The 27,639-nt window shown below is 41.2% G+C and overlaps 1 protein-coding gene across 3 annotated transcripts; it reads left to right on the top strand.

Annotated features, from left to right (window-relative positions):
• The first annotated feature begins 5 nt into the window (after positions 1-5).
• RNMT (RNA guanine-7 methyltransferase) lies at positions 6-27,217 on the top strand. 3 transcript variants are annotated; one of them, XM_065667931.1, is made up of 12 exons: positions 6-109; positions 1,589-1,865; positions 2,398-2,451; positions 4,012-4,144; positions 5,559-5,681; positions 9,046-9,161; positions 13,294-13,475; positions 14,075-14,239; positions 15,467-15,584; positions 19,120-19,221; positions 21,731-21,764; positions 22,083-27,217. In XM_065667931.1, exons 2-12 carry the CDS (start codon positions 1,605-1,607, stop codon positions 22,118-22,120), a joined length of 1,326 nt encoding a protein of 441 aa, XP_065524003.1. In that variant the 5' UTR covers positions 6-109; positions 1,589-1,604; the 3' UTR covers positions 22,121-27,217. The 3 variants fall into 3 exon arrangements, with proteins under 3 accessions (XP_065524003.1, XP_065524005.1, XP_065524004.1); XM_065667932.1 differs by lacking the exon at positions 6-109 and adding an exon at positions 352-498; XM_065667933.1 differs by lacking the exon at positions 2,398-2,451.
• Positions 27,218-27,639: the final 422 nt, after the last annotated feature.

Below are 27,639 nucleotides of genomic sequence, written 5' to 3'. Positions count from 1 at the left end.
AGTCTTGTCCCGCCGCGGGACGAGACCGGATGTGACGGCGTCACGCTTGCTGCCGCACGGCGGAAGGCGTCATTTCTGCAAACAGGATGGCGGAGTGGCGTGCGGCTGGGTGAGTGTTGCAGACCCGGACGGGCGGCCCAACGACGGCATCGCGAGGTGGCGGTACCGCGGGCGGCGCCGAGGCGGGCGGCGCGCCCCGAGCCCTCTGCCCCGCGCCCCCAGCCCTCTGCCCCGCGCCCCCGGCCATTGCCAGTCGGTGGCGGCCGCGCCGGGGCTCGTGGGTGGTGCCGCGGCGGCGCGCGCTTTGTCCGTTGTTGTGGTGGGCCGGGCCGGGCCGGGCCGGGTCTCGCAGCGGCGGGCAGTGGGAGCGCCCCGCCTGCCGGCTTCCGGACCCCCGCCTTCAACCCCCCGTGGTGCAGCGAGAAGACCCCAGGGTCTTGCCCCGTTAGTGGGGTGCCGCTGCGGGGACTGTCGCTTTTTTGCGCGGCCGACTTCGAGGTCCGTGGGGGCAGTCCCGGCCCCCTCCCGTTCCCCGTCGTGTTTTGAGCTCTCTTCCGAAGGAGTTGCTCCTGAGAACTTGGTTGCGAAATTCGGATAGTTTCTAAATCTAGGCCTCAGAAACATCAGATAAACTGATTGGGACAGCCAGGTGAAGCTAAGAAAGGGTGCGCCGCTTTAGAAGCGTGAGTTAGGTGATGTAGCATAGTAGAAAAGTTTACGTAAGTTATGCTTTGAGGCCATTTGTTTTGAGGAAAACTGTTCGGGGTCTCTGTATAAGTGGTCTGCTTAATTAATGCGTTTTGATTCCCGTTAGGAAGCTTAAGCCTGTGCACAGTGGACTGCGTGGTTTTTGTTAGACTGAAATAAGCCACTATTTCGGAAGAGGAGTTGCCAAATTGTCTTCTGCTGTGCTGTATTAGAAAGCATGCGTCCTGCTTGCCGATAATGGTGTAGAGAAGGCCGGGATATGATGGAGGCTGAATGGGTCATGTAACAGTGATTTGCTGTCCTACAGGCTGTATAGATGTTTGTGGAGATAAGGAAACACAGTTACAGCTGAAGATTCCTAGTACTAGTGAGACTTGAGGTGCAGTGGATATTCTTGGCAAACTTGAAAATCCACTCCTGATATGAAAATTTGCTCTTAAGAAACACCTTGAGTTTCTTGTTTGAGGACATCCATTTGTAAATAGTTTAAATAGTGAATTTACCAATTTGAGGGACTCTGTCAGCTTGTGTTTCTAAACATAAAGTGGTTTGTAGTTTACTTTTTATGGGGAGGGGAAAAGGGAGATTACAGGCTCAAAATGCAGTAGCGTGTTGCCATTGAGTCAATAAAGGTAGCTAAGAGACTGAGACACAGAGAGTAAAATTTTCTCTTAATTTGATCTTTCTGCAGTGACAGTACTTTGAAATTGTGCTATCTTTATAAAATAACTAGTCAAATTTGAAGCCTATATTTTCTAGGGCAAACTCCTGTTATTTTTTGAAATGCCAGCATGATAATTGAAAGTCATGAGTGTAACCAGAAGTAAAAAATTCAACACTGAAAATAGTTGGTGGTTTGTTCTGTTTTTTCCCTGTATAGACTTCCATTCTGATAAATGGACAAGGAGACTCACTTTTCAAAAATGGCGGATTTAACCAACAGTGAAGAACAGGAAGTAGAGAAGATTTTGGATGAAGAAGTGGAGAGAACACCTGGTACTTCAGAAGCAGATTCAGGTATTGGTCAGGAAGGCGATAGTTCAACTTCAGGTACAGTTCAGTCCACTGCAAATGAAAAAGAAGTCCATAGTGGTAATCAGGATGGCGCAGCAAGAGGGAAGAATTTAGACTCTGAAGATGAACCCCCTAAGAAAGCAGTGAGTATCATTTATTTTGAGTTATGTTCAAATCCTTGTTTCAAAGCCTTAGCTCAAGAAAAAATTAAAAATATTGATACTAAAGATACGTGAACCAGTGTGAAACACCAAATGTCGGAGTTTGTGGGTAATTTTCTAGCAAAATAACAGGTGTAGAAGTTATGTTGGGCTTAATGGGAGAGAAGGAGGGCTAGTAATTAGAATGTTGAGAGAACTGAACTCAGCATATGCTTACTCCAGTTCTAAGACTATTGTTCTGTTGCCTGTGGGGTAGCAATCTGGTAGTGCAACGTAGGGTTTACTGGCATTAGTCCAAGTCCTGTATCTTGAATTCATGTTTTATATGTTGTTTTCCTGTGTTGGTATAGTGTGTTTGAGGTTCTCCCATAAGATAATTTTGTCCTTTCATTTCCTCAGTAACGTATTATATAATTTAGAAGACTACAAACTTCATCCTCTGTGATATAATTTCAGTATGGTTTGTTAGCAAAGTGAAGTACTGAAAGGTTTACGGATGCTTTTTTGTTTGAAGACTGCAGGTGTAGCAGAAAACATTTGTCCTTTTAACCGGGAGGGTAAAAAAAAGGTAATATGATGCTGTCATTTATTATGTATGAGCTTGCAGAAACTGGTGCTGTCTAATTATGATCTTTTGGGATATTTGAGTACAATTTGAAAATGCCTTTGACCTAATGTTTTGTTTCTCCGTTCAGAATTTTTCCAGGATGTTAACTTATGGCTAAGAAATCTAATAAAATAAAAAGTGCCCTTTGTTGTGGTAGAAACATTATTAATCCTGTCATATTTCTAATAAAGTAGCTCTTGGATATGGTTTAGATGGACAAAAAATACCTTGGCTTTGCATAGCTTGAGGGTGTAGAGGGGTGATTGCATTGAACGCAGCTGCCAGCATCTAGATGTTATTGCTGATGGCTGTTTGCAACTGTGCTTGCAGCAGCTGAGATGTGTTAATAGATTGACAAGTGCAGAGGACACATTAATACAAAGTCAGCTGTTCTCATTTACGTCACCCTCAGTAGCTGTTCAGGGAGCCATCTGTGCCTACCTTAAAAAAGATTAGAAATGGTCAAAATAATTATTATGTCAGCCAAGTTGTGGTAATAAACAGATGATGGGGTCATAGGAATTCTGTGTTAATTTCAAAGGTTACCAAAATGATATGAAATGCTACAGAATTCAGGTAGTGTTTTAAAGTTATTAAAACCTTTTCACTTGAGGAACTGCTATTTGAATAATAAAATACTTGGGTATTGACTTTTGTAGTCAGCTGTGGGGAATGTTTTTAGTTGCTGTATGAATTCATACCGACTGGGGCTTTGTAACATGTTTGTGGGTTTTAACTGAGAATCGTTCGTTCTAGTTTGTACTGTTATTTCAAACACTTTTGTGTCTCACAGAAATTGTATTGGTTCCCCACATTATTATTTGTTTCAATTTTGTGCGTGTAATTGAAGATTATTTTCAAGGTGAAGATCTGATTCTCTGTGTCACATGGGACAGAGATCTCTTGGAGTATTTACAGTTAAAGCTAAGCTGGAGACACTTCTACAGCTAACTGTTAAGCATTAAACGGGATACATTGACATTACTCACATTCCTTTACCATAGTCTTGTCTAAAGCTCTGGCAGTGGAATCATTCTGTTGGGGCTTTATGTGACATCAGCTAGTTGGCATTTTGGTTAAATTGGCAGTTTATACACTTCTGTTAGATGTAAACATTGAATTTCTCAGACAGCATTTTTCAAGAAGCATAAAATTCCTCAAGAAGGAACATTCTCTCTTCAATCCTAGGTTTAAGGGGAATGAAACTGATTACTTGAGAGTGATGAGAGTATTAGACAACTGAAAATTCAGTATGTCTATGAAGAAAAGATGCTGGGCTTCATCTGTCAGAAATTACTCAAACCAACTGAAAAGGGGATTAAAATTTTTAAGGGAGTTGTCTGTGTGATAATGGGAAGTGCTGACATCAGTACCAGGACAGATACAGAAAATGTTTTTATATATATATATAATGATGGTGCTCTTAATAGTATTTCTTGTTTACTATCTTAAATCTTTAAAGTGAACATGTGTCTTTTAAGAATTCACTGTTTGAGTCTATTCCTTCCCTCTTTTCTACAGTGTAAGGTGGGCCATGGGCAAGCTGTAGCTGCACATTATAATGAGCTTCAGGAAGTTGGATTGGAAAAACGTAGCCAGTCTCGCATATTCTACCTCCGAAACTTTAATAATTGGACAAAGAGCGTCCTCATTGGTAAGCTTCCCTAACTGGTCACTTTCATAAAATCTAATTAATTTTTGTATCAAAATGTAACTTTTTTCTGCTGGTCTTGATTGTGACACTTTATCTCTTAATGCATAGTGAGATTTTCAAGTGCAATAAAATACTGTTGTTGGAGTGCCAAATGTATGCTAAAGGTTTAAAGATCAAGTGACCTGAACACTAGAAAAAGTTCATACTGGAAACTGCTCTTTGTGACATTTTAAAAGATAAAGGTACAGCTTTAAATCATAAAGAATCTGTCCTTCTTAGATTGAGCTGTTATTTAAATCTATCTCAGATAACTTCTTAAGCTTTTCCTAAAGCAGTCTGTCCTTGGATCTTGATTAAGCAATTTTGCAGGAAACTTGAACTCAGATATTTTTCTGTACTGCCTATTGTCAACAGTGTAAAAGATTAAAAGCTAGGGGATATAGTTCTTTAAGAGTCAGCAGCTTTTTATGAAAGGCAAAATCTGCTGTCCCACAAATTAATTCCAAAATGAGGAAGCGGAACTGTCAGATACCTACAAACAAAGAAACGAATTATTGGCACGACACCACAGATTCATGAAGAGGGATCTATGCCAGGAGATGTTGGCACTGTTTTTCTTACTGTGCTGCTTTTTGTTGTGTTGTGTCAGAGCAGTTGGAAGCAATATTTAGATTTATATAAAGCTGTTCCTGAAGCCTGTGTTGAAGACTTTCAGTTGCAATGAATTTCAGTAGTGTGTTGTAGGAGATGTATTGGAACATATTTCGTGTTTCTTACTGTGAATAAAAGTTGCTAGCATGCAGATATGTTTTACATAATATGCCAACATTAGTCAGAGATAATCTAGGCAGAGTAATGAAACTGGTGTGTGTAGGGCAAGACGACAGCAAGTAAGTACCTAATGTTATTGCAAGGCATAGGAGAGTGAGTGGAAAATGTTAAACATTTATGTAATGTGACTGCAAGGAAATGTTGTGGCTGAAGCATTTAATTGGCTTTTACTCTTCTACAAAAGGCTTTCCTGTACTTTCAGATAACATCTGCCTTCATTATAATGATAATGAAAGGGAACCCTGTTTGCCTACTCACGCACAGAGTGGTTCTTTAGTGGTGTGCAGTTTTGCCTTTGTCTGCCATAGAAACAGTTCAGCACTCCACTTACATTACATGCAAAGCACATTAAGCACATAAAATATTCATTATCTTCTCTATAGTTTTAAAATATTGTGGTTCTGTTCATCATTAGTGGTTTCTAGAAAGAGAGGTGTAAGTCTAATGCTAAGAAGACTTCCCGGCAAAGTAAGTTTTGAGATGTTTTAAAAATCTCACACAGTTTTGGTACTTTAGGCTTCTCTATACGATACAAGTGAATTACAGAAACCTGTATGTGAGTTCTCTCTTGTTGTTTTTCTAGGTGAATTTATAGACCGGGTACGACGGAAAAAGAATGATATAGCTGTTCTGGATCTAGGATGTGGCAAAGGTGGAGACCTACTGAAATGGAAAAAAGGCAGAATTAAAAAACTTGTTTGTACTGGTAAGAAGACAAAATAACTTCCCAGGGAAAGTCCGTTAGTGTTTTATGGGTGCATCTCCAGTCTTTTCTTATTTCCTTCTTTTAGTAAGCCCAAGAATGCAGTGGTATGACTTCTGTCAAAAAGTCTTCTATTGTCTTTTAATCTGAAGACATCAACTTGATTGCCAGCATAAATATAAGAAACTGATTTTCTGTGTAATAGCTTTCTGTTCAACTTGTAACTAAGAACTAGTATCACTAAAGAGACACTATTGCCACAGATTGTCTTATGCAAAGTGTAGCACTGGGAAAAAGACTGTATTTCATGTCTTTTTCTCACACATACTATCTTGCAGTATTTTTTAACTGTTGTGAAAACACACAAAGATTGCCTTAGCAAACAAAATAAACCTCGCCATGTTGTGACAGAAAATGGTTTTAAGTGTTAGAATCAAGGAAAGACTTTCTGAAAGGGGAAGAGCTGAAAACTGATTAAAAAAACCTCTCTTGTTTAAATAGTTTGCTTAGATGTTGGAAGTGAGATGCCATCTTCTCTTTTCCCAAGGATAATCAGAGGAAGTATTAGAATCATCATAGAACCATAGAATCATAGAATAGTTAGGGTTGGAAAGGACCTTAAGATCATCTAGTTCCAACCCCCCTGCCACAGGCAGGGACACCTCACACTAAACCATCCCACACAAGGCTTCATCCGGCCTGGCCTTGAACACTGCCAGGGATGGAGCACTCACAACCCCCCTGGGCAACCTATTGCAGTGCCTCACCACCCTAACAGGAAAGAATTTCTTCCTTATATCCAATCTAAACTTCCCCTGTTTTAAGTTTTAACCTGTCACCCCTTGTCCTATCACTACAGTCCCTAATGAAGAGTCCCTCTCCAGCATCCTTATAGGCCCCCTTCAGTTACAGGAAGGTTGCTATGAGGTCTGCATGCGGCCTTCTCTTCTCCAGGCTGAGCAGCCCCAACTTTCTCAGGCTATCTTCATATGGGAGGTGCACCAGTCCCCTGAATATCCCCATGGCCCTCCTCTGGACTTGTTCCAACAGTTCCATGTCCTTTTTATGTTGAGGACACCAGAACTGCACACAATACTCCAGGTGAGGTCTCACGAGAGCAAAGTAGAGGGGCAGGATCACCTCCTTCAACCTGCTGGCCACACTCCTTTTGATGCAGCCCAGGATATGGTTGGCTTTCTGAGCTGTGAGAGCACACTGCTGGCCCATGTTCATTTTCTCATCGACCAGCACCCCCAAGTCCTTCTCTGCAGGGCTGCTCTGAATCTCTTCTTTGCCCAGTCTGTAGCTGTGCCTGGGATTGCTCCGACCCAGGTGTAGGACCTTGCACTTGTCGTGGTTGAACTTCATAAGTTTGGCATCAGCCCACCTCACAAGCGTGTCAAGGTCCCTCTGGATGGCATCCCTTCCCTCCAGCATATCAACCGGACCACACAGCTTGGTGTGATCGGCAAACTTGCTGAGGGCACACTCAATCCCACTGTCCATGTCAGCAACAAAGATGTTGAACAAGACCGGTCCCAACACCAATCCCTGAGGGACACCGCTCGTTACTGGTCTCCAGCTGGACATTGAGCCATTGACCACAACTCTTTGTGTGCGGCCATCCAGCCAGTTCTTTATCCACCGAGTGGTCCATCCATCAAATTGATATCTCTCCAATTTAGAGAGAAGGATGTCGTGTGGGACAGTGTCAAACGCTTTGCACAAGTTGATGACATCAGCTGCTCTACCCCTGTCCATCAGTTCTGTAGCCCCATCATAGAAGGCCACCAGATTGGTCAGGCAGGATTTCCCCTTAGTGAAGCCATGCTGGCTGTCACCAAGCACCTTGTTGTTTTTCATGTGCCTTAGCATGCTGTCCAGGAGAATGTGCTCCAAGATTTTACCAGGCACAGAGGTGAGACTGACTGGTCTGTAATTCCCCGGGTCTTCCATTTTCCCCTTCTTGAAAATGGGGGTTATATTTCCCTTTTCCCAGTCATCGGGAACTTCACCTGACGGCCACGATTTTTCAAATATGATGGCCAGTGGCTTAGCAACTTCATTCGCCAGCTCTTTCAGGACCCGCAGATGGATTCCATCAGGTCCCATGGACTTGTGTACATTCAGATTTTTAAGATGGTCTCGAACCAGATCCTCTCCTACAGTGGGCCCAGGGTGTTCATTCTCACAGTCCCTGCGTCTACTCTAAGACCTGGGTGGTGCAGTCCGTGCCTTTGCCAGTGAAGACTGAGGCAAAGAAGTCATTCAGAACCTCAGCCTTCTCCAAATCCTGTGTAACGAGTTCTCCTGAAAGTTTCCTCAGGGGGCCTATGTTGTCCCTAGTCTTTTTTTTGTTTGCTACATACCTGTCGAATCCCTTCCTGTTATCCTTAACATCCCTGGCTACGTTTAATTCTAACTGAGCCTTAGTCTTCCTGACCTGGTCCCTAGCTTCCCGGACAACATCCCTGTACTCTACCCAGGCCGCCTGTCCTTGCTTCCATTTTTTATAAGCCTCCTTTTTCCTTTGAATTTTCCTCAGCAGCTCCTTATCCATCCATCACTTCAAACTTAATTAGATACCAAAAGTTCATAACATCCCTTTAGTGTGAATTATTCTGGGATGTTCTGTATTTTAAAGCTCTTTCTTGCCTTGTTCTGTTGGCAGTCTTCAAATACAGTTTATTAATTTGCTTACAAAGTTCTCATATAAATTTATTGCATATTGTTAGTTAAAAAATTTGTGCTGTTATTATTCAGTGAAATTCGATGCTTGAGAGGAGCAGTCTTAAAAAAAATTAGAAAGCAATTCCCGTGATGATATATGCTGTGATATCTATATATATATCAGAAGTAACTCCATTTCAACTTCTTGTATATTTGAAAAATGGTGAAGAGCTTTTAGTACTTTTTTGAGAAATCCTGAGGGCTGAACTGTTTTAGCTAATGTATACTAGACACTTAGGGCTGACAGCACTTAGTATCAATCGCGTAGTATCATTACTTGAAATTTTGGAAGCTTGCTTTGCACTTTTGAGGATGGGAGCTTTCTAAAATCTTTAGATTAAGACTTTTGTCTTGAACTAAAGACTGAAAATCACAAATAGCTATAACCCCAAACACTTCCTGCAAATTAAATTCCTTTTCTACAAACTGTGTTCAAGGCCAGGCTGGACAGGTTCTTGGGCAACATGGCCTAAAGTGAGTTGTCCCTGCCTGTGGTAGGGGGGTTGGAACTACATAATCTTAAGGTACTTTCCAACCCTAACCATTCTATGATTCTGTGAAATTGGAAATATGAAAGTGGTTATTTACACACTTGTTCAGTTTATTTGTTTTTCAAAATTTCTCTCTCCATATATAGATATTGCTGACATTTCTGTGCAACAGTGCAAGCAGCGATATGAAGACATGAAAGCCCGATGTCGTTATAATGAACATATTTTTGATGCAGAATTTATACAAGCGGATAGTACCAAGGTACAGTGCCTATGCTTTTAATGTTTTGGAGGTTTAATGTTCTTTTGTTAAGCAGGTATAGGAAATTATGGTAGTGCTGTAATATTTTTGGTGTGTATATATTTTCAAGATTAGATTGGTGTGCTGTCAGGAGAATCAGCCAAATGGGTTACTGGAAAGTTGGTTTAAGATGTAGTTTTATTACTGTTTTACAGTATAACATTCTTGAAGCCTGAATGTCTTAGATAATAAATCTGCTGCTTTCCCTTTACAAGAGGATGGGAATGATAACTTGCCTCTGGGGTTCTGGGAGCTAGCAAAATGTATTTTTATGCTGGAAGGAGTAAGGGACGTTTTCTGATTTGACATATATTTTGCTTATCCCAGTATTTTTTTTTTGTTTGTTTCTAACAGCATTTTAATTACTGTAATACATATCTTCAAAACTTGTCTCATAGAGCAGATTTCTTAGGCTGTCTGGAGGTGATGGTGAATACATTACTGAGGCTTAGGAGAGATGGTCTTGTAACCAGCACTACTTTTGCTTTGTAGAAATGCAGGCTGAAGGATAGAGCCTACTTGGTTCCAGCATATCTGTGAAAAGGCTGAACCTATTCTTCCTAGCCTTGCAGGAAGGATTGTTTGCTTGGATTCTTGGTTGCTTCTCCTTCTCAAGAATACAGTCTGTTGCACGTTCCTCTCAGCTCAAACTTGGGGGAGAGGGGAAAGAGCCTTGATCAGGAAAGACAGGGATATTTCTGTGTCACTATTACAGCTCAATCTTAAGTACACATCTGTTTTCTGTTGCACACATTGTCCTGCCTGTCTGTGCACACAAAAATTCATCTCCTTGACTTTGTGTCTGTGAAATCTATATTGTATATAGTGCAAAATCTCATTCTTGCAGCTTGTCTAATTTTGCCCACCTCTGTTTCTCAGTTTCCTATTGCTTTTTCAAAGTGTAGAGGGGGAGTAAATGAGCAGCTCAATTGCTATGGGTATGTGATGTGTCCGTTTTTTGTCTTGGCACAGACAGAACATTGACAGTATGTGGGATGAACTGATAGAGTCTGGGAGTGAGTGGGTGGATGAAAGTCTGGGAGAGAAGAAAACTCGGGTAGAACTGTTAAGTATGAAATATTTTAAGTACAGAATCCACATCATGGTCCTTGGGAAGAATTTGTGTGCTCCTGTGTTACTTAAGTATAAATATTTAAGTAAGTATATATACTAAGTAAGTATACTTTGTATATATACGTAAGTAAGTATACTTAAGTATACTTTATACAATACTAGGAGTATTGTATGAAGGAAGCCTGAGCAAGAAGGATTAGAGAACTACTGAATACAGGGTCAAAGTGTGGCAAGCTTTATCCTGATAAATTTCAAGGGCTCTGAAGTTCTTAGAATCATAGAATAGTTAGGGTTGGAAAGGACTTAAGATCATCTAGTTCCAAACCCCCTGCCATGGGCAGGGACACCTCACATTAAAGCGTGCCACCCAAGGCTCTGTCCAACCTGGCCTTGAACACTGCCAGGGATGGAGCATTCACAACTTCCCTGGGCAACCCATTCCAGTGCCTCACCACCCTCACAGTAAAGAATTTCTTCCTTATATCCAATCTAAACTTCCCCTGTTTTAAGTTTTAACCTGTTACCCCTTGTCCTATCACTACAGTCCCTAATGAAGAGTCCCTCTCCAGCATCCTTATAGGCCCCCTTCAGTTACAGGAAGGTTGCTATGAGGTCTGCATGCGGCCTTCTCTTCTCCAGGCTGAGCAGCCCCAACTTTCTCAGGCTATCTTCATATGGGAGGTGCACCAGTCCCCTGAATATCCCCATGGCCCTCCTCTGGACTTGTTCCAACAGTTCCATGTCCTTTTTATGTTGAGGACACCAGAACTGCACACAATACTCCAGGTGAGGTCTCACGAGAGCAGAGTAGAGGGGCAGGATCACCTCCTTCGACCTGCTGGTCACTCTCCTTTTGATGCAGCCCAGGATACGGTTGGCTTTCTGGGCTGCGAGCGCATACTGAAGCTGTCTCATGTTCATTTTATCATCGACCAACACCCCCAAGTCCTTCTCTGCAGGGCTGCTCTGAATCTCGTCTTTGCCCAACTAGCAGCTGTGCCCGGGATTGCTCTGACCCAGGTGTAGGACCTTGCACTTGTCCTGGTTAAACTTCATGAGCTTGTCATCAGCCCACCTTACAAGCGTGTCGAGGCCCCTCTGGATGGCATCCCTTCCCTCCAGCATATCAACCGGACCACACAGCTTGGTGTCATTGGCAAACTTGCTGAGGGCACGCTCAGTCCCACTGTCCATCCACCAACAAAGATGTTAAACAAGACCGGTCCCAACACCAATCCCTGAGGGACACCGCTTGTTAGTGGTCTCCAGCTGGACATTGAGCCATTGACCACAACTCTTTGCATGCGGCCATCCAGCCAGTTCTTTATCCACCGAGTGGTCTACCTATCAAATTGATGTCTCTCCAATTTAGAGAGAAGGATGTCGTGTGGAATGGTGTAGAATGCTTTGCACATGTGCAGGTAGATGACATCTGCTGCTCAATCCCTGTCCATCATTTCTGTAGCCCCATCATAGAAGGCCACCAGATTGGTCAGGCAGGATTTCCCCTTAGTGAAGCCATGCTGGCTGTCACCAAGCACCTTGTTGTTTTTCATGTGCCTTAGCATGCTGTCCAGGAGAATGTGCTCCAAGATTTTACCAGGCACAGAGGTGAGACTGACTGGTCTGTAGTTCCCTGGGTCTTCCATTTTCCCCTTCTTGAAAATGGGGGTTATATTTCCCTTTCTCCAGTCATTGGGAACTTCACCTGACTGCCATGATTTTTCAAATATGATGGCCTGTGGCTTAGCAACTTCATTTGCCAGCTCCTTCAGGACCCGCAGATGGATTCCATCAGGTCCCATGGACTTGTGTACATTCAGGTTTTTAAGATGGTCTCGAACCAGATCCTCTCCTACAGTGGGCCCAGGGTCTTAATTCTCACAGTCCCTGCACCTGCCTTCCGAGACTTGGGTGGTGTTGTCAGAGCATTTGCCAGTGAAGACTGAGGCAAAGAAGTCATTCAGAACCTCAGCCTTCTCCAAATCCTGTGTAGCCAGTTCTCCTGATAGGTTCCAGAGGGGGCCCATGTTGTCCCTAGTCTGTCCTTTATTCGCTGTGTGCCTTAGAATCCCTTCCTGTTATCCTTAACATCCCTAGCCATAGTTTAATTCTAACTGGGCCTTAGCTTTCCTAACCTGGTCCCTAGCTTCCTGGACAGCATCCCTGTATTCTTCCCAGGCCGCCTGTCCTTGCTTTCACCTTTTATAAGCCTCTTTTTTCCTTTGAATTTTCCTTAGCAGCTCCTTATCCACCCAAGGAGGTCTCCTGGCCCTCCTGCTGCACGTCCTTCTAGTTGGGATGCAGCACTCCTGAGCTTGTAGCAGGTGATCCTTGAATATCAACCAACAATCTTGGGCCCCCTGCCCTCTACGGCTATGTCCCATGTAATCTTCCTGAGCAGGCTCCTGAAGAGGCCAAAGTCTGTTCTATGACTTCTTCAGAGTTACTGGTTATTTTGTCCTGCGTGGGGAGGAGTGTGTTGGTACATAGGTATGTATGTGTGTTAGAATACAGAGAGATCCACCTTGGAAGCAGTGCAAATTGCTATACTTAAAACAACTCCTCCTTTTCTCAATTATATGTTTAATGGGTCAGTTCTTATGACAGAGACTTGCTAAACAGAAAACTAATTTTATAATTGTTTTCTGCTAGAATAGTGACTGATTATAAACCCTCAGCACTAAAATATCTCTTGAAACTATTAGGTAACTAACCTTGAGTTTTAGCCTTTCAGTGTAGTGATGTTACTTGAAAACATGGGAGGAATTTGGGACATGATAACTTTGAAATGTGTGTGCATTCTTGTTCCCAGATGTTGTGCGTGGATTTCTGTGTAGCAGAGGACTTACTCTTTTTCATCTTGCTCTTGTTGAACTTGTAAAGGAATGGGGACTGAAAGGAAAAGCTTTAAAGAATTATAGGAGTAGTGTCTTTGTTGGAAGATTTAATTGAATTATGCTTGGCTTTGTAGGTTTTGTTACATACTTTTTTTTTTTTTCTTTTTAATCTATTTCAGGATCTCTTGTCTTCTAAATACAGTGATCCAGATATGCGCTTTGACATTTGCAGCTGTCAGTTTGTTTACCATTATTCTTTTGAGACATATGAGCAGGCTGACATGATGCTTAAAAATGCTTGTGGGAACCTCTCTCCTGGAGGGTATTTCATTGGCACAACTCCAAATAGCTTTGAACTTGTGTAAGTGCTTTTATATTCTATTAGCTGTTCAAAAGTCTGTGAAGCATTGTTAAGTGATAATCATTCTTACAATGCTCTGATATGTTTGTGCAAACAGGCAAGTTTTTTTACAACAATTTTGGATTCTAATCAGGAGAATCTCACTTGTGAACTTGACTCAAAAAAATTAATCTGTACTAACCCTTGTCTCTTTCGTCTGTGGCTCTTCTGCTTAGAGTATGTATAGATCTTCATACATAAACCCTCTGTAATGACTTAACAGCAAAATAGCCATAGCCTGGAGAATAACTGTTAGGGTTTTGCTGTGGTTGTTTCGAGAAGTGTAGTTTGTCCATGGAGACTGTCCCTTTAGTCCTTAGGATGTTGTACAGGAATTATAAACTGTTAAAAGCTAGTATGCATCTTCTAATTTCATTATTTCCTTGCCTTGTTAGGTAGGGGAGGTGAGAAGCTAGAGAGATCACTGAATGCTGTAGTACTGGGAGAAACACTTTCAGACCTCTTATGCTTTTCTATGCTTGTTAAATTGTCTACAAGTTTTCTATGCTTGTTAAATTAAAACCTAGTCAATTAATGTTTGATTATATCTCTTTTTATAGAAAGCGGCTTGAATCTTCAGAAACAAATTCATTTGGGAATGATGTGTACAGTGTAAAATTTGAAAAGAAGGGAGAATATCCTTTGTTTGGCTGCAAGTATGATTTCCATTTGGAAGAAGTGGTTGATGTCCCCGAGTTCTTGGTTTACTTTCCATTATTGGAAGAGTAAGTTAAGTGTTTGAATTCATTATACAATGAAAGCTATGAAACATAATAAGCATTTGTTTAGTCTGTGTGTCATTGTGTGGTACTTGCAGAACATTATATTTTGGTTTTCTTATATTTTTCAGTTCTTAATTCTTTGTTGTTGCTCCAAATGCAGTGGTTTCTTGTGTTTTCATCTGCAGCTATGATCTGTCCATTGCACTCAGCTGAAAGTGCTCTGGTCAGAAGCTGTGAAGACTTAAACTACGTTTCACATGAGAATGGCTGTATCTGATGATCGTAAAAGTCTTTTCCAGCTAAGCTGTTTCTATAATATATTGGATCTGTCAGAAAACTTATAGTGCTGTCAGATTTTTCTTCTTTAATCTTAATATTTTTATTTTTTTTGTAGAGGTTAATTCTACTTTTCTTTAGAATGTAGAATAGAAGAGAGTTATTTAGAATAATTTTCTTTAGTCCTTCAGCAAGCTGCCTTGTATGTCATCTTCATCATAGTTCTTCTTCCTTGTCTTCAGCTTTCTTCAGATGTTCATAGGATTTTTCCTACAACTTCTTTTCTTCTTCTAAATCATATTCATCTGTGAGCATGCATTTTGTTGTTACCTCTGTGTGCATTCAGATTTGCCTTTCCCAGCCTGTTTCCTGGGGTATAGACAAACGTTTCCGTGTTGTGTGTTTTCATGTCCTTCAAGCTTAGTGTGGTAGTTAAACACTATTAAGCTTTTCCTTCAAACCTGTGTATTTTCACACAATTAATTAATAGTTCTCTATGACAGATACGAACATTTGTCACTGACACCTGTAACTTCAGTATTGTATGAGCACAGGGCGTGCATATAATTGAGATACAAGGCACTAAATCTAGCAGAGAGAGGCTTATATCTATAGTATGTGACATGTCAAGGTGGCGATACTTCAGGGAGATTCATGTAGTCTATCTGGAAGTTCAAACAGAACTTATTTCTGTGCATTGGGAGAAGAGATGTTTTTCTATTAATGTTTTTAAATTAATTCTGCGTGAATTTTTGTTGTCCTAATTAAAAAAAAAATACAGTTTATGGTGGTAGTGCATTTTTTTCATTTAAATGTCTACTAAGAAAGCAAATTCTAGAAAGAGTGTAATCCTAGTGAATACCAGAAGATGTCACTGTGGCTTAGAATTGTTCCTTAGAAAATAAAACTACAATAATTTCATAGCTTCCCTAATTAAGCTTACTATTTTGACAGAATGGCGAAGAAGCATGGTATGAAATTAGTCTACAAAATGACATTTCGGGAATTCTATGAAGAAAAAATAAAGAATGAGGAGCATAAAATGCTGTTAAGGAGAATGCAGGCCTTGGAGGTAAATATGAAGGTGTTTCATTTAAATAGTATTTTACATCTTGTTAATTACTTGTGCAATAATTGAAATTCCTCTTGTGAACACTGTGTGATTAATTAAGGGCTGCCAACAGAAGAACTAAACTCCTGTGGCTGAAAGTGTGGTTGTAGTGAGTTGACCTTGACTGGCTGTCAGACGCCCACCAGCCTGCTTTCTTGTTCTCTCTTCGCAACAAAATGCAGAGACAAAATAAGAAAAAAACCTTGTGGGTCAAGATAAAGACAGGGAGATTGCCTCGCAGTTACTGTCATGGGCAAAGCAGACTGTCAAATTGGAGAAGATTAATTAAATTAGTTACCAAAAAAAAAGAAAAAAAGTAGTAGTATGGTGAAAAGACAAATCTAAAACCACCTTTGTCCCACTCAGTGCTTGTTCCCAGGCTCAACTTCACTCCTGACCTTTCTACCTCTTCTCACCACCCTGTGGTGCAGGGCAGTGGGGAATGGGGTTTGTGGTCAGTCCATAGCTCTTTGTCTCTGCCTCTCCTTCCTCTTCACACTTTTACCCTGCTCCAGCATGAGTTCCTCCAGTGGAATACAATTTTCACAAGCTGCTCCAATGTGTGCTGTCTCAATGGGGCACAGTCCTTCAGGAACAGACCTCATGTGGGTTGGTTCTTCATGGGGTTGCAGCTCCTGCCGGAAAACCTGCTCCTGGTTGGGCAGCTTTCCGTAGGCCACTGCTCCTGCTAGGACCTTGCTCCTGTGTGAGCCCTCCACAGGCTGCAGCTTCCTGCTGGTCATGTCTGCCTGCTGCAGCATGTGGTCTTCTGTGGGCTTGTTGTGGTTTAAGCCCAGCTGTAAATAAGAACCATGCAGCCTCTCTCTCACTCCCCACCTTCTTCCTCCCCACACCCACAGGGGTAGGGAGGAGAATCGAAAGAATGTAACTCCCACGGATTGAGATAAGACCAGCCCAGTAACTAAGGTATAACATGAACCACTGCTGCTACCACCAGTAATAATAATGATAAGGGAAATGACAAGGGGAGAGAATACAACTGCTCACCACCCACTGACCCATACCCAGCCTGACCGAGCAGTGATCTAGCCCTTCCGGGTAACTGCCCCCAGTTTACATCCTGGGCGAGATGTGCTGTGACATGGAATACCTCTTTGGCTAGTTTGGGTCAGGTGTCCTGTCTGCTTCCTCCCAGCTTCCCCTCCTCCCTAGCAGAGCATGAGACTTAGAAAGTCCTTGGTCAGAATAAACATTACTGATCAACAACTAAAAACATCGGTGTTATCAGTGCTGTTTCCAGGCTGAAAGTCAAAACCACAGCACTGCACCAGCTACTGAGAAGGAGAAAAATAACTGCTACTGCTGAACCCAGGACAGGGCTGTGTTGTGGGGTATCTGTTCCAGCATAGTCCTTGGTGGGCTGTAGGGGCACAGCCTGCCTCACTATAGTCTGCACTGGGGGCTGCAGGGGAACCTCTGCTCTAGCAGCTGGAGCACCTCCTCTCCTTCTGTGATGACCTGCAGGGTAGTTTCACGGTTTTCCTTACTCTTTTCTCACAGCTGCTTTGTACATTTTTTTTTTTTTTATGCTTTTTTAAGCACATTTTACCAGAGGTGCTACACCCGTGGCTGAGGGGCTCAGCTGTGCCCTGCAGTGTTTCTGTTGGACTGGTGGAACCAGCTCTGTCCAGCATGAGGCAGCCCCAGCCTCTTCTCACAGAGACCACCTCTGCAGCCCCTGCTGCCAGTGCCCGGGCACCTGCACCCAATAGAGTGATTCAGTTTTGTAGACAAAAATTTCAATTTTGAGGCAAATGTTTGTTTTTTATTGAGTAGTAAGCAGAAGCACAGGAATTGTGCCTCGTTTCAGACAGTGGTAACCATAATGCATTTTTTCCTCAACAGAGACTGAAAGTAGATCTTTGTGCAAGGAATTTTGATTGAAAATGCAGAAAGTATCTTTGTAGGAATAGAAGGACAGGCTGTATTTGTAGAAAAAAAAATGGTACTTAACTGTAACTGAGGCTATGGTTTTGCCCAGTGTTTCTGCTTTTTTTTTTATCCTCAGGCTCTTGTCCTGGATGGCTTTATCAGCTTCAGAGAAGCTTTTCAGTGCCGTCTCTGATGTTTTGATTTTATTCAGTTCTCTGTTCTTCCCTCCTCCCTCAAACAGATTTTTTTCTTTATTTATTTTTTCAGCTTAAAACTATCAAGTCAAGTGTTCAGTGACATATAAAACTGAGTCACATGGGCTCTAAGTGCACTTGACTGTCCCTGTTGACTCTGAGAGTGATCGTGCTTTGTATGGGCTCATATTGCCAATAATGTGGTGACATAGCCTGTGACATATCAGCTTCATTTTCAGAAAAGTGGAAGTTGTCTTAGATAAGTGGCCCACTACAATTGAGGACTGCATTGCTAAGTACAGACCATTATGTAGTGATTAGAATGTTTAGTAAGTATATACTGAGATCCTTAAGTTGTCATGGTTTAAGCCCAGTTGGCAGTTAAGTATCATGCAGCTGCTTGATTGCACCCCTGCCCTGAGCGGGACAGGGAAAAGAGTTGGGACAAGGTAAGAACTGCAGGTTGAGATAAGAACAGTGTAGTAATTGAAGTTAAGTAAAACGTAATAATAATAGAAATAATAACAACAATAATATTGATAGTAGTAGGCAACAGTAAAAAAAAAAAAAAAAAAGAGAAATGAAAATTCAGAAAATCCCAAGTGATGCACAGTGCAATTGCTCCCCACCCACTGATCAATACCCAGTCCGACCTAAGCAGCAATCAGTCCCTTCTGGCCAATTCCCCCCAGTTTATGTAGTGGTCATGACATGCTGTGGTGTGGAATACCCCTTTGGCTAGTTTGGGTCAGGTGTCCTGTCTCTGCTTCCACCTGGCTTCTTGTGCCCCTCCTCACTGGCAGAGCATGGGAGACTCAAAAGTCCTTGATCAGAGTAAGTACTATTTGGCAACAATTAAAACATTGGTGTGTTACCAGTATTGTCCTCAGACTGAAGCCAAAACGCAGCACTACACCAGCTACTAGGAAGAAAATTAACTCTATCGCAGCTGAAATTAGGACATTAAGTATATTAGCGTTGAAGAATTGGTTGTATACTTCTGTTACAGCTCCTGGGTGTTATTGAAGCATTTTAAGCATTCTGCTTGTGATCTTACAGTTGCTCATTTCTTAATGCTTCTGCTTAAGAGATGCTGATTTGTTCAGTGGCTGTTCTAAAAGATTAATAGGTAATACTCAGAATGAGCTGTACACAGAGCAGAATTTTAGTAGTTTGTTTCACCTGTTTGGAGACATGAGGATAAAAGTTGGTTTATAAATCCTAGGTGGCAGGTTTTCGGCAAAGTAGGCAGTATCAGACCTGATCTCGTAGGTACTATAAAGGAGAGATCTGAATTCAAAATCCTCTTAATTATTGACCTCTGTTCTGGGCTACATTGTGACAAATCCTTGACCGATGTGATAAATGTATGCAATTTATATTTATTTCTTGTTTCCGGTGTTCTCCAGCCATATTCTACATTTGGTGATTCCAGGCTTGTTTCTGATAAACCTGATGACTATGAACATGCAAAAGAGTTCATCAAAGATGGCAAAGCTAAGTTACCATTGGTAAGTTCCTTCTTACTTCAGTAGAGCAAATGGTGTCTAAAATTGAGGTCCTGATCTTTCAAACATGTGGTGCCTTCATTTCAACTGCAGTGAAATTGGTATGAATGTCCCTGTGCATGTGAAAAACCACATTGCTGCAGGGCTGAGGAGTTCATCTCATTTAAGTCCCATACTCAAAACAATCAATTTCACTTAACCTGGTAGCCATTAGGAAGTTTGTGACAATGCAAAAGGGAAAGGATGTTTTGCTGTCTTCCTTGGTAGCTCTTCTAACATAACTCTTCTTAATTTGAAGGATGTTCTTGTTTCTGGATCTTCGCAATGTTCTTGTTTCTGGATCTTCACAATACTGAAGAAAGCTTTAGCTTTCTTCTTCTAATCCCCTGACAGGAGAATTGAAAACTTTCTTCATTATACTCTATGTATTTGCAATCTTAAACACTTTTCTGTTGTCTTTTTGGGTGAAGAAGATTCAGCTCCCTTCTCAAATGATTTTATGAAGTTCTGTAAATGCTATTTTTTTTTTAATTTATTTTTTTTTAACAGATCCTAGAATTAGGCTATTCCTATATGCATAAAACTAAATCCATGTATTTCCACACTTGATCTTATTAAATATGACATTCAGTTCACATTCTGTATTGGAAAGAAACTGTCTTTGTGATGACCATAACCTTACCTTGTACAAAACCTCGTCTGCTATCCTGTCGCATATTTCTCTGCATTTCTTCTGTTTTGGCAGCTTGATTTATGACTTCAGAAATAAGAGAATATTGAACCATGCTCTCTGAAGGTTATACGAGATTTTAGATCAGTGGTCAAATTAAGTATGGTTTTCTTTCTGTTTCTAGTCTTGTCCTCTAATGCACATGCTACCTTTTTGAGCTTGCTGTCTTTCTCATGTTTTTTATAAACAGGTTTTAATTCCACTGTCCTAGCAGTACATGCCAGTGTTGGAGTTGTCTGCAGCTGGTTCTCTCCCAGATTTTCACTGTTTCATATTGGCCTCAGAGTTAGGGGCATGATGGGCAGGAGCCTGCACAGCTGCTGTTCCTGGGAAATGAGCAGGAGGACTGAGTGTCTACTGTAATTTTTTCCCAGGAACTGCAGCCACATGGCTATTGACTCTCCACCTATAGCCTGGCTAGCTATTCAGGGTAGCATATAGCTGTGTTTGCTTGTCTATGCACTGAGGAGTCAGGCTGCAGAATCATCGCAAAGGCTTGGTTTAACCTAACTGTTCATGCTGAATAGTTCCTGATTAAGCAAAATTGGCTCTTTCAGTCTGAACTTTAGGTCTTTATGTGTTGAGGTTCTTTGACAAGACGGAACCAAAATTGGAGACTAGCTCAGGTAAAGACTGTAGTTTTAGTAAAATCGTATGGTATCCTATTTCATTGTCATAAGCTGACTAGCTTCATGCTATACCTGAGTTTGTTCCACTTGGATTTTTCCTTTTTAAAATCATTGGTTTATCTACTGTTCATGTTCTGAATTTTTAGATTCTTATAGGATATATTCCTTTTACTGTATGTAGAAAAATCCTATATCAGGAGGGAAGAGAAACCTGCTCTCTGTATTTGAAATCTTAAACATTTTAAAAAGAAAAATGCTGCTTTTAAGAAATAAGCATGAGAATGGTCAGGTCAGACAAAAGACCTCTTTTGCCACCTACTGTATCATCTGGCAGAGAAGAAATCTGCTCGAACAAGCCTTTTTTTCGCTACTGTTTTGAAAGATGAATCAATAGTTGGGGTTGGTAAGTAGGTAGTGTATGGGCTAAGTCATGTTCCCAGTGAGGACTCACTACAAGGGAATGGAGTGGGCAGAACAGAAAACAGGCTGCTTGCTATCTCATGCTTCTTAATTGGTAGGGTAGATGGCAGCAGTTTTTCACTTGTACATTTGCCCTGCTTTAAACTGAAAAGAGGAGGTAGGAGTAGGTTTCCTGGGCTGCGAGGCAGGCTGTTTTTTCACAACGTGTGAGTTGGATTGGGATTTGCTCTCTTGCAAATAGAGCTTTTGTGGGCTGCAGGCAGTGTTCTCAGGGAAGGTGGTAGCACCATTAAATAGGGCCTCTTCTTGACTTCTCACAAATGTCGGGCATCTTGGACTGGACAACAGCTTGAGCCCAGGTCAAGTCACACCTGTGTGCAGTGATAGACCCAGCATATTCCACATTGCACAGGCATCCAGCCCAACAGGCTCTTGGCCCATTCTCTTATACCTGTGTAATTTAGTTGTATTGTGCTATCTGGGGTGTTGCAATTCCCTACTGCCCTGGTTATTGGAGTTACAAGTATCCATGGTAATGCTCTGTAAGTATCTACAGTAATGCTGCTCTTGTCCCGGTAGCTCTTGTCCGAATAGCTAGGCAGTGTGGGATGGTTAGAAGTTGGTCTGTGGAAGTTTGATTATCCTGAGTTAAACTGGTGTGTTATTGTTCCCTTTTCTTTTTTTTTTTAATTGTTGTTGAAATTCTGGTTTTGTTTTTTTTTTTGTCTCCTAGGGAACTTTGAGTAAATCTGAATGGGAAGCAACAAGTAAGTATTGTTTTGAAAACTTGGTATTGACTGAATGACTGTGATGCAAAGTGTGTAGAATAGCCTGTTGGTTACAGAGAGTAGCAGTATTTGAAATATTTTGCTTTTGTGCATTCTTAGCTCTTCTGTGAAAACATATCTAAAACTGTGCTGGAATTTAATGCTAGAGTTACTCGTTAGGAACCATAGCAGTCTTTATAGTTTCAGTAATTTGTTAACAGGTTCTTTGGGCAGAGTATCAACTTGTTTGCATTTTGAAAGCTTCATCAAGTCACAGAGGAAGCTGAAACTTTAAATATTCCCATTTTCTTTGTTTAGGTATTTACTTGGTATTTGCATTCGAAAAGCAACTGTGAAACTTCATGTACTGGATGCAGCAAGAAGAGATCATATCCATGTGCAAGTTGGAATGGTCAGAAATCCATTGTGGCAACTATTTTTTTATTTTTTATTTTTTAATTATCAGAAGTGTGCAGGACACTATCGAAAACTAGAGCAAGCTCATGATTCTGAGTTACATTGCCTGTCTGTGACAGATGGACTTGTGTGTGTATATATGAGAGATTCTGAACCAGTCTTTTTAAGCATTTGTAAGCAATCTGCATGCTCTCAAAACTCATGTTTGAACTTGACACAAGTTTATGTTAGAAACAAATGTTTTGTTAGCAGAAATGTGTTTGTGATTACAAACTTGACCCTGCACTTTCTGAAATGGATGGAAACACTGTCAAGTTTGATGTGCAGAATGAGGGCCTAAACATTGTACTGCAGAGCTCTGTTAGTTCACTAGATACAGTCACACATATAAGGTATGTCTACATTGCATGTAGAGGTAAGTGGCAAATAATACCTGAGTCAGTTTGAGCACCTCTGTGCTGTGCTCAAGCCTGCAGTGTAAATCTACCTTAGTGGTATTCAAGGTGTAGTTTACGTGACAGAGTCCCATAATGTTCTTGGTTTTTTGTGCTTGCTGATATGTAGTGTAACTTCATGGTGCTTCCAAGATTAAACAAGTTTGTTCTGTACAAAACACCTCTGAAAGAACTAAATTTCTAAGTTTAAATCTCTGTCTCTTTTTCTGAATATGACTATGTGGTAATGAATAACCGCTGCTGAACTTAGATTACTGAACATTTTCTATTGACTTACCGGACTTTCTGGCAGTTTTAATGTCTCCTGAAACTTACTAGACAGATCTTGGGATATGTTTCTTACTTGCTTCATAAAACTCCAAATGGGTGTTTGGCAGAAGGATGAGTTATTGGTAGTGATGGGGACCTCACTGCAGTCCTTAAGACATTATGAACACTATTATGTACTGGATCATGAACCAAAAGGGCAGGCTGATAACATCTGAGGAGGCTGGAAGTTCACTCAGGCAAGAAGGGCTGTGTATGTGTGTATGCAAGCCAGTACATGGGGATAACAGTCCCCATATCAGAGCCAAATACTTCGGGGATGTAATCTAATTGACAATAGGCAGAATTTTGACTAACTACCATCTTAACTGCCTGTCAGTCTCTAAGAGCTGGCTTAGAAATTTCTGACATGGTGTTTGCTCTGCTTCCCACATGCTTGTAGCCACCCACTACTGAGAGAGTGTGAATATGTCATATTTTTTCTCTCCTCTCTTGGGCTAACAGTAGCTGTTGGCTAGTATAGTTTACATAAAGATGAAATGATTAAATGTTGATGGTTATGAGTATTTTGAAAAGTCATAATAAACCTAAGAAAGAACATTTCTGTTAGAGTTAAGTGTTCAAATTATCTGAGTTTGTAGTTATATTGTGTTCCCCCTGTAATTAGGTCATACTCTTTACTCCATGACTCCTGATATATTTCTTTTTATTGTGTAGGAGAACACCTATAACCTTCACCAAAGCAGTAGAATCAGTCAGGTCAGCTGCTGACAAGGAAAGCAAGACTCTTGTCTGCTAGAATTAGTACTTCTGAAACTAGCTAAAAAAATGCTGACAGTTTAGAAGTGTTGAAATGTTTCATTGAAATTTGTGTGCGTCAAAGCTAGTTTTGTTAGATTTCTTGTATCAGTTTTCATTGGAAAGTGCATTGTTATGCTATTTTTTGAAGAAATCAGAATAATAAAAAATGAGGGGAAATAGTTGAGTGTCCTTCCTCTTTTAAGCAAATTCTCAACATATCAAAGAATCACATAATGGTTGAGGTTGGAAGGGACCTCTGGAGGTCATCTGTTTCAACCCCCTGTGCTCAAGCTGGTTCATCCAGAGCTGGTTTCTCAGGACCGTGTCCAAACGGATTTTGAATTTCTTCAAGGATGGAGACTCCACAATATCCCTGGGCAGCCTGTGCCAGTGTTCAGTCACCCTCGGAGTACAAAAGTGTTTCCTGATGTTTAGATGGAACCTCATGTGTTTCAGGTTGTGCCCATTGCCTCTGGTCTTAGCATTAGACACCACTGGAAAGAGCGTGGTGCCATCTTTACACCCATTCACAAGCTTAGCACCTGGAGTCTTGTCTTCTCCAGGCTAAACTGCCTCATCTTTCTCAGCCTTTCCTCATATGAGAGATGCTCCAGTATTCTTAATGCAATTGGACCTAGTATTGATCCCCAGAGTATGCAGTGGCTTCCAACCAGATTTTGTTCCACTGATGACTCTGCTTCTTTCTTGTAATTGAGTTTTGCCAGGAGCTGCTTGTCTCTGTATGCAGGCCCCCTGGCATTTTTGCTTGACTTCCTATTCATTGGGATGGGCCACTCAAGTTTGGAGGAGGTGATCCTTGAATATTAAATCAACTTTCTTGGGCCCATCTTCCCTCCAGGGCTTAGTCCTATCAGACTACCAAACAGGTCTTTGAAGAGGCACACATCTGCTTTCCTGAAGTCCAGCATTATGCTTGCTTTTTGTCTTGCTTTCTCATCTCTGGAGCCTGAATTCCAGTCAGAGTCACACACGGTCATCTCAAGGTCACTGCGACCAAGATTGACTTTGACTTTCACATGCCTAACAAGCCACTTGGTGGTGAGTATGAGGGCCAGCAGATCATCTCCCGTTGGTTCCTCTATTATTTGGATCAGGAAGCTGTCATCGATGCTCTTCAGAAGCCTTCTGTATTGCTTGTGTTTTGCTCTCCAGCTCCTCCAGCGGGGAGGGACAGGGACCAGGGCCTGTGAATGTGAAGCTGCTTCCAGCTAGAGCGCCTCGTCCACTTCTGGTCAGGTCATCTATAGACGTCCACTATAATGTCACCCATACCTGCCATCTCTAGTCCTTACCTGAGTAAACTCTCAGTTGGCTCTTTGTCCATCCCAAGGCAGCACTCCATGCATTCCAGCTGTGTTCTCATGTAAATGGCAACTCCACCACTTTGACCTTGTCTTTCTCGCTTGTCTTTCCTAAAGAGCCTGTAGCCCTGCACTGCAGCACTCCAGTCATGCGAGTCATCCCATCAGGTCTTTGTGATCCCAACAAGATCATAGCCGTGCAACATTTCCTGAGAACTATGTGTCTTCCCAGCAGAAGTGGATGGCTTCAGAGGAGCAATTAGAGTGCAGAGCATCATGAGCCCTCAGGATTCCCGATGAACAATTGAAGACCTGGGGAATGCTGAGGTCATCTGAAATGGATGGTTTTGGCAATAGGAGTCTTGGCAATCCCTTGAATTAAGAAAGGATGGAGTGACACATGAAGGGTGATAGACCAATGAAGTGGTTCAATTTTCAGATTAACTTTACGCAATCAAGGAATTCAGATTAGAAATGGCAACTTAACTTTGTATCTCAGTTTATCCCCTCTCACCTAGGTGTAGAGTGAGACATGAGGTGGGAACAGGCGCTAGAAGATGTGTAACCTTTTCCTCTAGATCCTTCTGTGAGGGCAAACATTTGAGAACTCTGATGGAGCCCAGTTGCACAGCGTGTACTTGCTGTGGAGAGCCAGCGCAGCTGAAACGCTGTTTTGCACTTGTGTTAAATAGATTCCCTTGCTTCAGGAAACATCTCAGTTTGTCATGAAAGTGGACTGAAAATCCTGTTAATATGTTCAAAAGTACAGTGCTTTATATGTATAATTTTGTGTTGATAAAGAGTCAAGTCAAACACTAGCCCTTTCTATGTAGGATGGATGCAGTAACATTTTGTTCTGACTTTTTCTCCCATCTTTCTTCCCTTTTGAAAGAAGTAGCTATGTATTTTGCTTACGTGTCTGGTAACTGAGCTTAGGAGTCATCAAAGTTGCACAAGCACTGTTAGTATAGGTAATTGTTCTTTGTGGGGTTTAGGTTATTCTGCAGTGTTACAACAAAATAACAAATACTGTATTTGTGCAGGAAATGCGTTGTGCTTCTGTATGTTTCTGTTGTATCAGTTCTATATTGTATGAGTTTACTTTTGTGAATTAGACACAAGTATGGCAGAAATTGCTGCAAAGCGTTTAAGCATGTGCTGTGCTTAGGATTTCAGCAAATGCTTAAGGAGGCATATTGACTGGTGGAATGTATTTGACTTAAGCTAGACTTGCAGCAAATCTTACATGTACTCTTGTTAAAACATTTGAATAGTTTAATTTACATAATGAACATCTTGGTCCTTCAACTAAAAGTGTTTTCATTTTGAGTTGTAGTCTATTTAATAAAGCACTATCCTAATAACTATTTTTATTAAAAAGAAATTATATGCTGTATTTTAATTGCTCAACTGTGTAAAGACTTTGAAAACAGTTAATTTAGGGAGTGTTAAGCTGGGTAGCAATAAATTTAAAACATCTGCAGAGTAATCAAAGGGCTGATAATAAATCCACTTTTGCAGTCCAGTTACTGCTAAAGTAATAGTACTTCTGTAGGAGAAATGGTTTGTGCAATATCAAGCAGGATTAACAGTACTTTTGTAATCTCAGTCCCCAGTGTTCCTTGTTTGCTAAAAATGAGAGCCTCTTGTGTATGGAAGTGAGGGAGCAGATATCTGTATTGTCACTTATGAATGCAAATAAGTGATTTCTGATTTTTCAGAAGTGTGAAGCATAAAAATCAGGTCATTTAAGTGCCAAAAGACATGGAGGCAAGCGTTTGAGTTAGTTTTGAAGAAAGAAACCTTACTTGAGATTTGAAGAAAAAAGTCTGAAATCTGAATCCTTGTGCTGATGACATTATGAATACTGTGCACTGAGCTAAAACCTGTTAATACAGTTTAGTTTTTTGCAGCTTTGGTGCGTAGCATTTTACATCAGTGTGCTAGTGCTGGCAAAATGGCTTTTCCTTAACCTCCCTTAAAGTGTACGCTTTTAATACATCACAATCACAGATTTATGTACTGCTTTGAATGTTTCTTTTATTTAGAGAACAGATGTAAGGCAGGACAAAGCTAACTTGATAAATTAGGTCTTGATAAGTAAAAGGTTTTCCGATGATGCCTAAATGCTGCTTTAATGGTAACTGTCATCCTTTCTTCATTTTATTAAAGCTGGTTCTCAACATTGTCATCATTGTCATATTTACTTTAATGTGTCTCCCAGCAACTGATACTAATTTTCAGGGAAAGGTCTGACTGATCTGTGCCACTAATGGTTGAAGTCCAAGGAAAGAGTACTGTTTTCGTTTACAGGCTGGAGTGTTTCAATAGCCAGCTTCCTAAGAGTTGTGCTCTACGAACCTAAGGGTCTTGTCTGAATATCATATAAGTCGTGTTTCTGATGTAGTCTCAGGGAAGGTGTGCATTTGCACACCCTTAATCATTAATTGTGATTAAACTGGGAATGTACTACTCTTAGCAGTGGAATAAACATTGCTATGGGATTCAGAGTACCAGTGCTCACATTTTCTGGTCATACCACATACATAGTCTTGTGGTCAGACTACTCAGCTCCTGACTTACCAGCTGCCAACCAGTAACAACTTCGTTCTC

This window comes from Lathamus discolor, chromosome 2 (assembly GCF_037157495.1).
Source record: "Lathamus discolor isolate bLatDis1 chromosome 2, bLatDis1.hap1, whole genome shotgun sequence".
In the NCBI taxonomy this organism is placed as follows: domain Eukaryota; kingdom Metazoa; phylum Chordata; class Aves; order Psittaciformes; family Psittacidae; genus Lathamus; species Lathamus discolor.
This window is presented reverse-complemented; position numbering and strand designations above follow the sequence as displayed.

Excerpts from the sequence above, each read along its gene's own strand:
- RNMT (XM_065667931.1), top strand. The coding sequence starts at position 1,605 with ATGGACAAGGAGACTCACTTTTCAAAAATGGCGGATTTAACCAACAGT. Across the intron at positions 9,162-13,293 it reads TACAAGCGGATAGTACCAAG|GATCTCTTGTCTTCTAAATA; the intron begins GTACAGTGCCTA and ends AATCTATTTCAG. Across the intron at positions 13,476-14,074 it reads CCAAATAGCTTTGAACTTGT|AAAGCGGCTTGAATCTTCAG; the intron begins GTAAGTGCTTTT and ends CTCTTTTTATAG.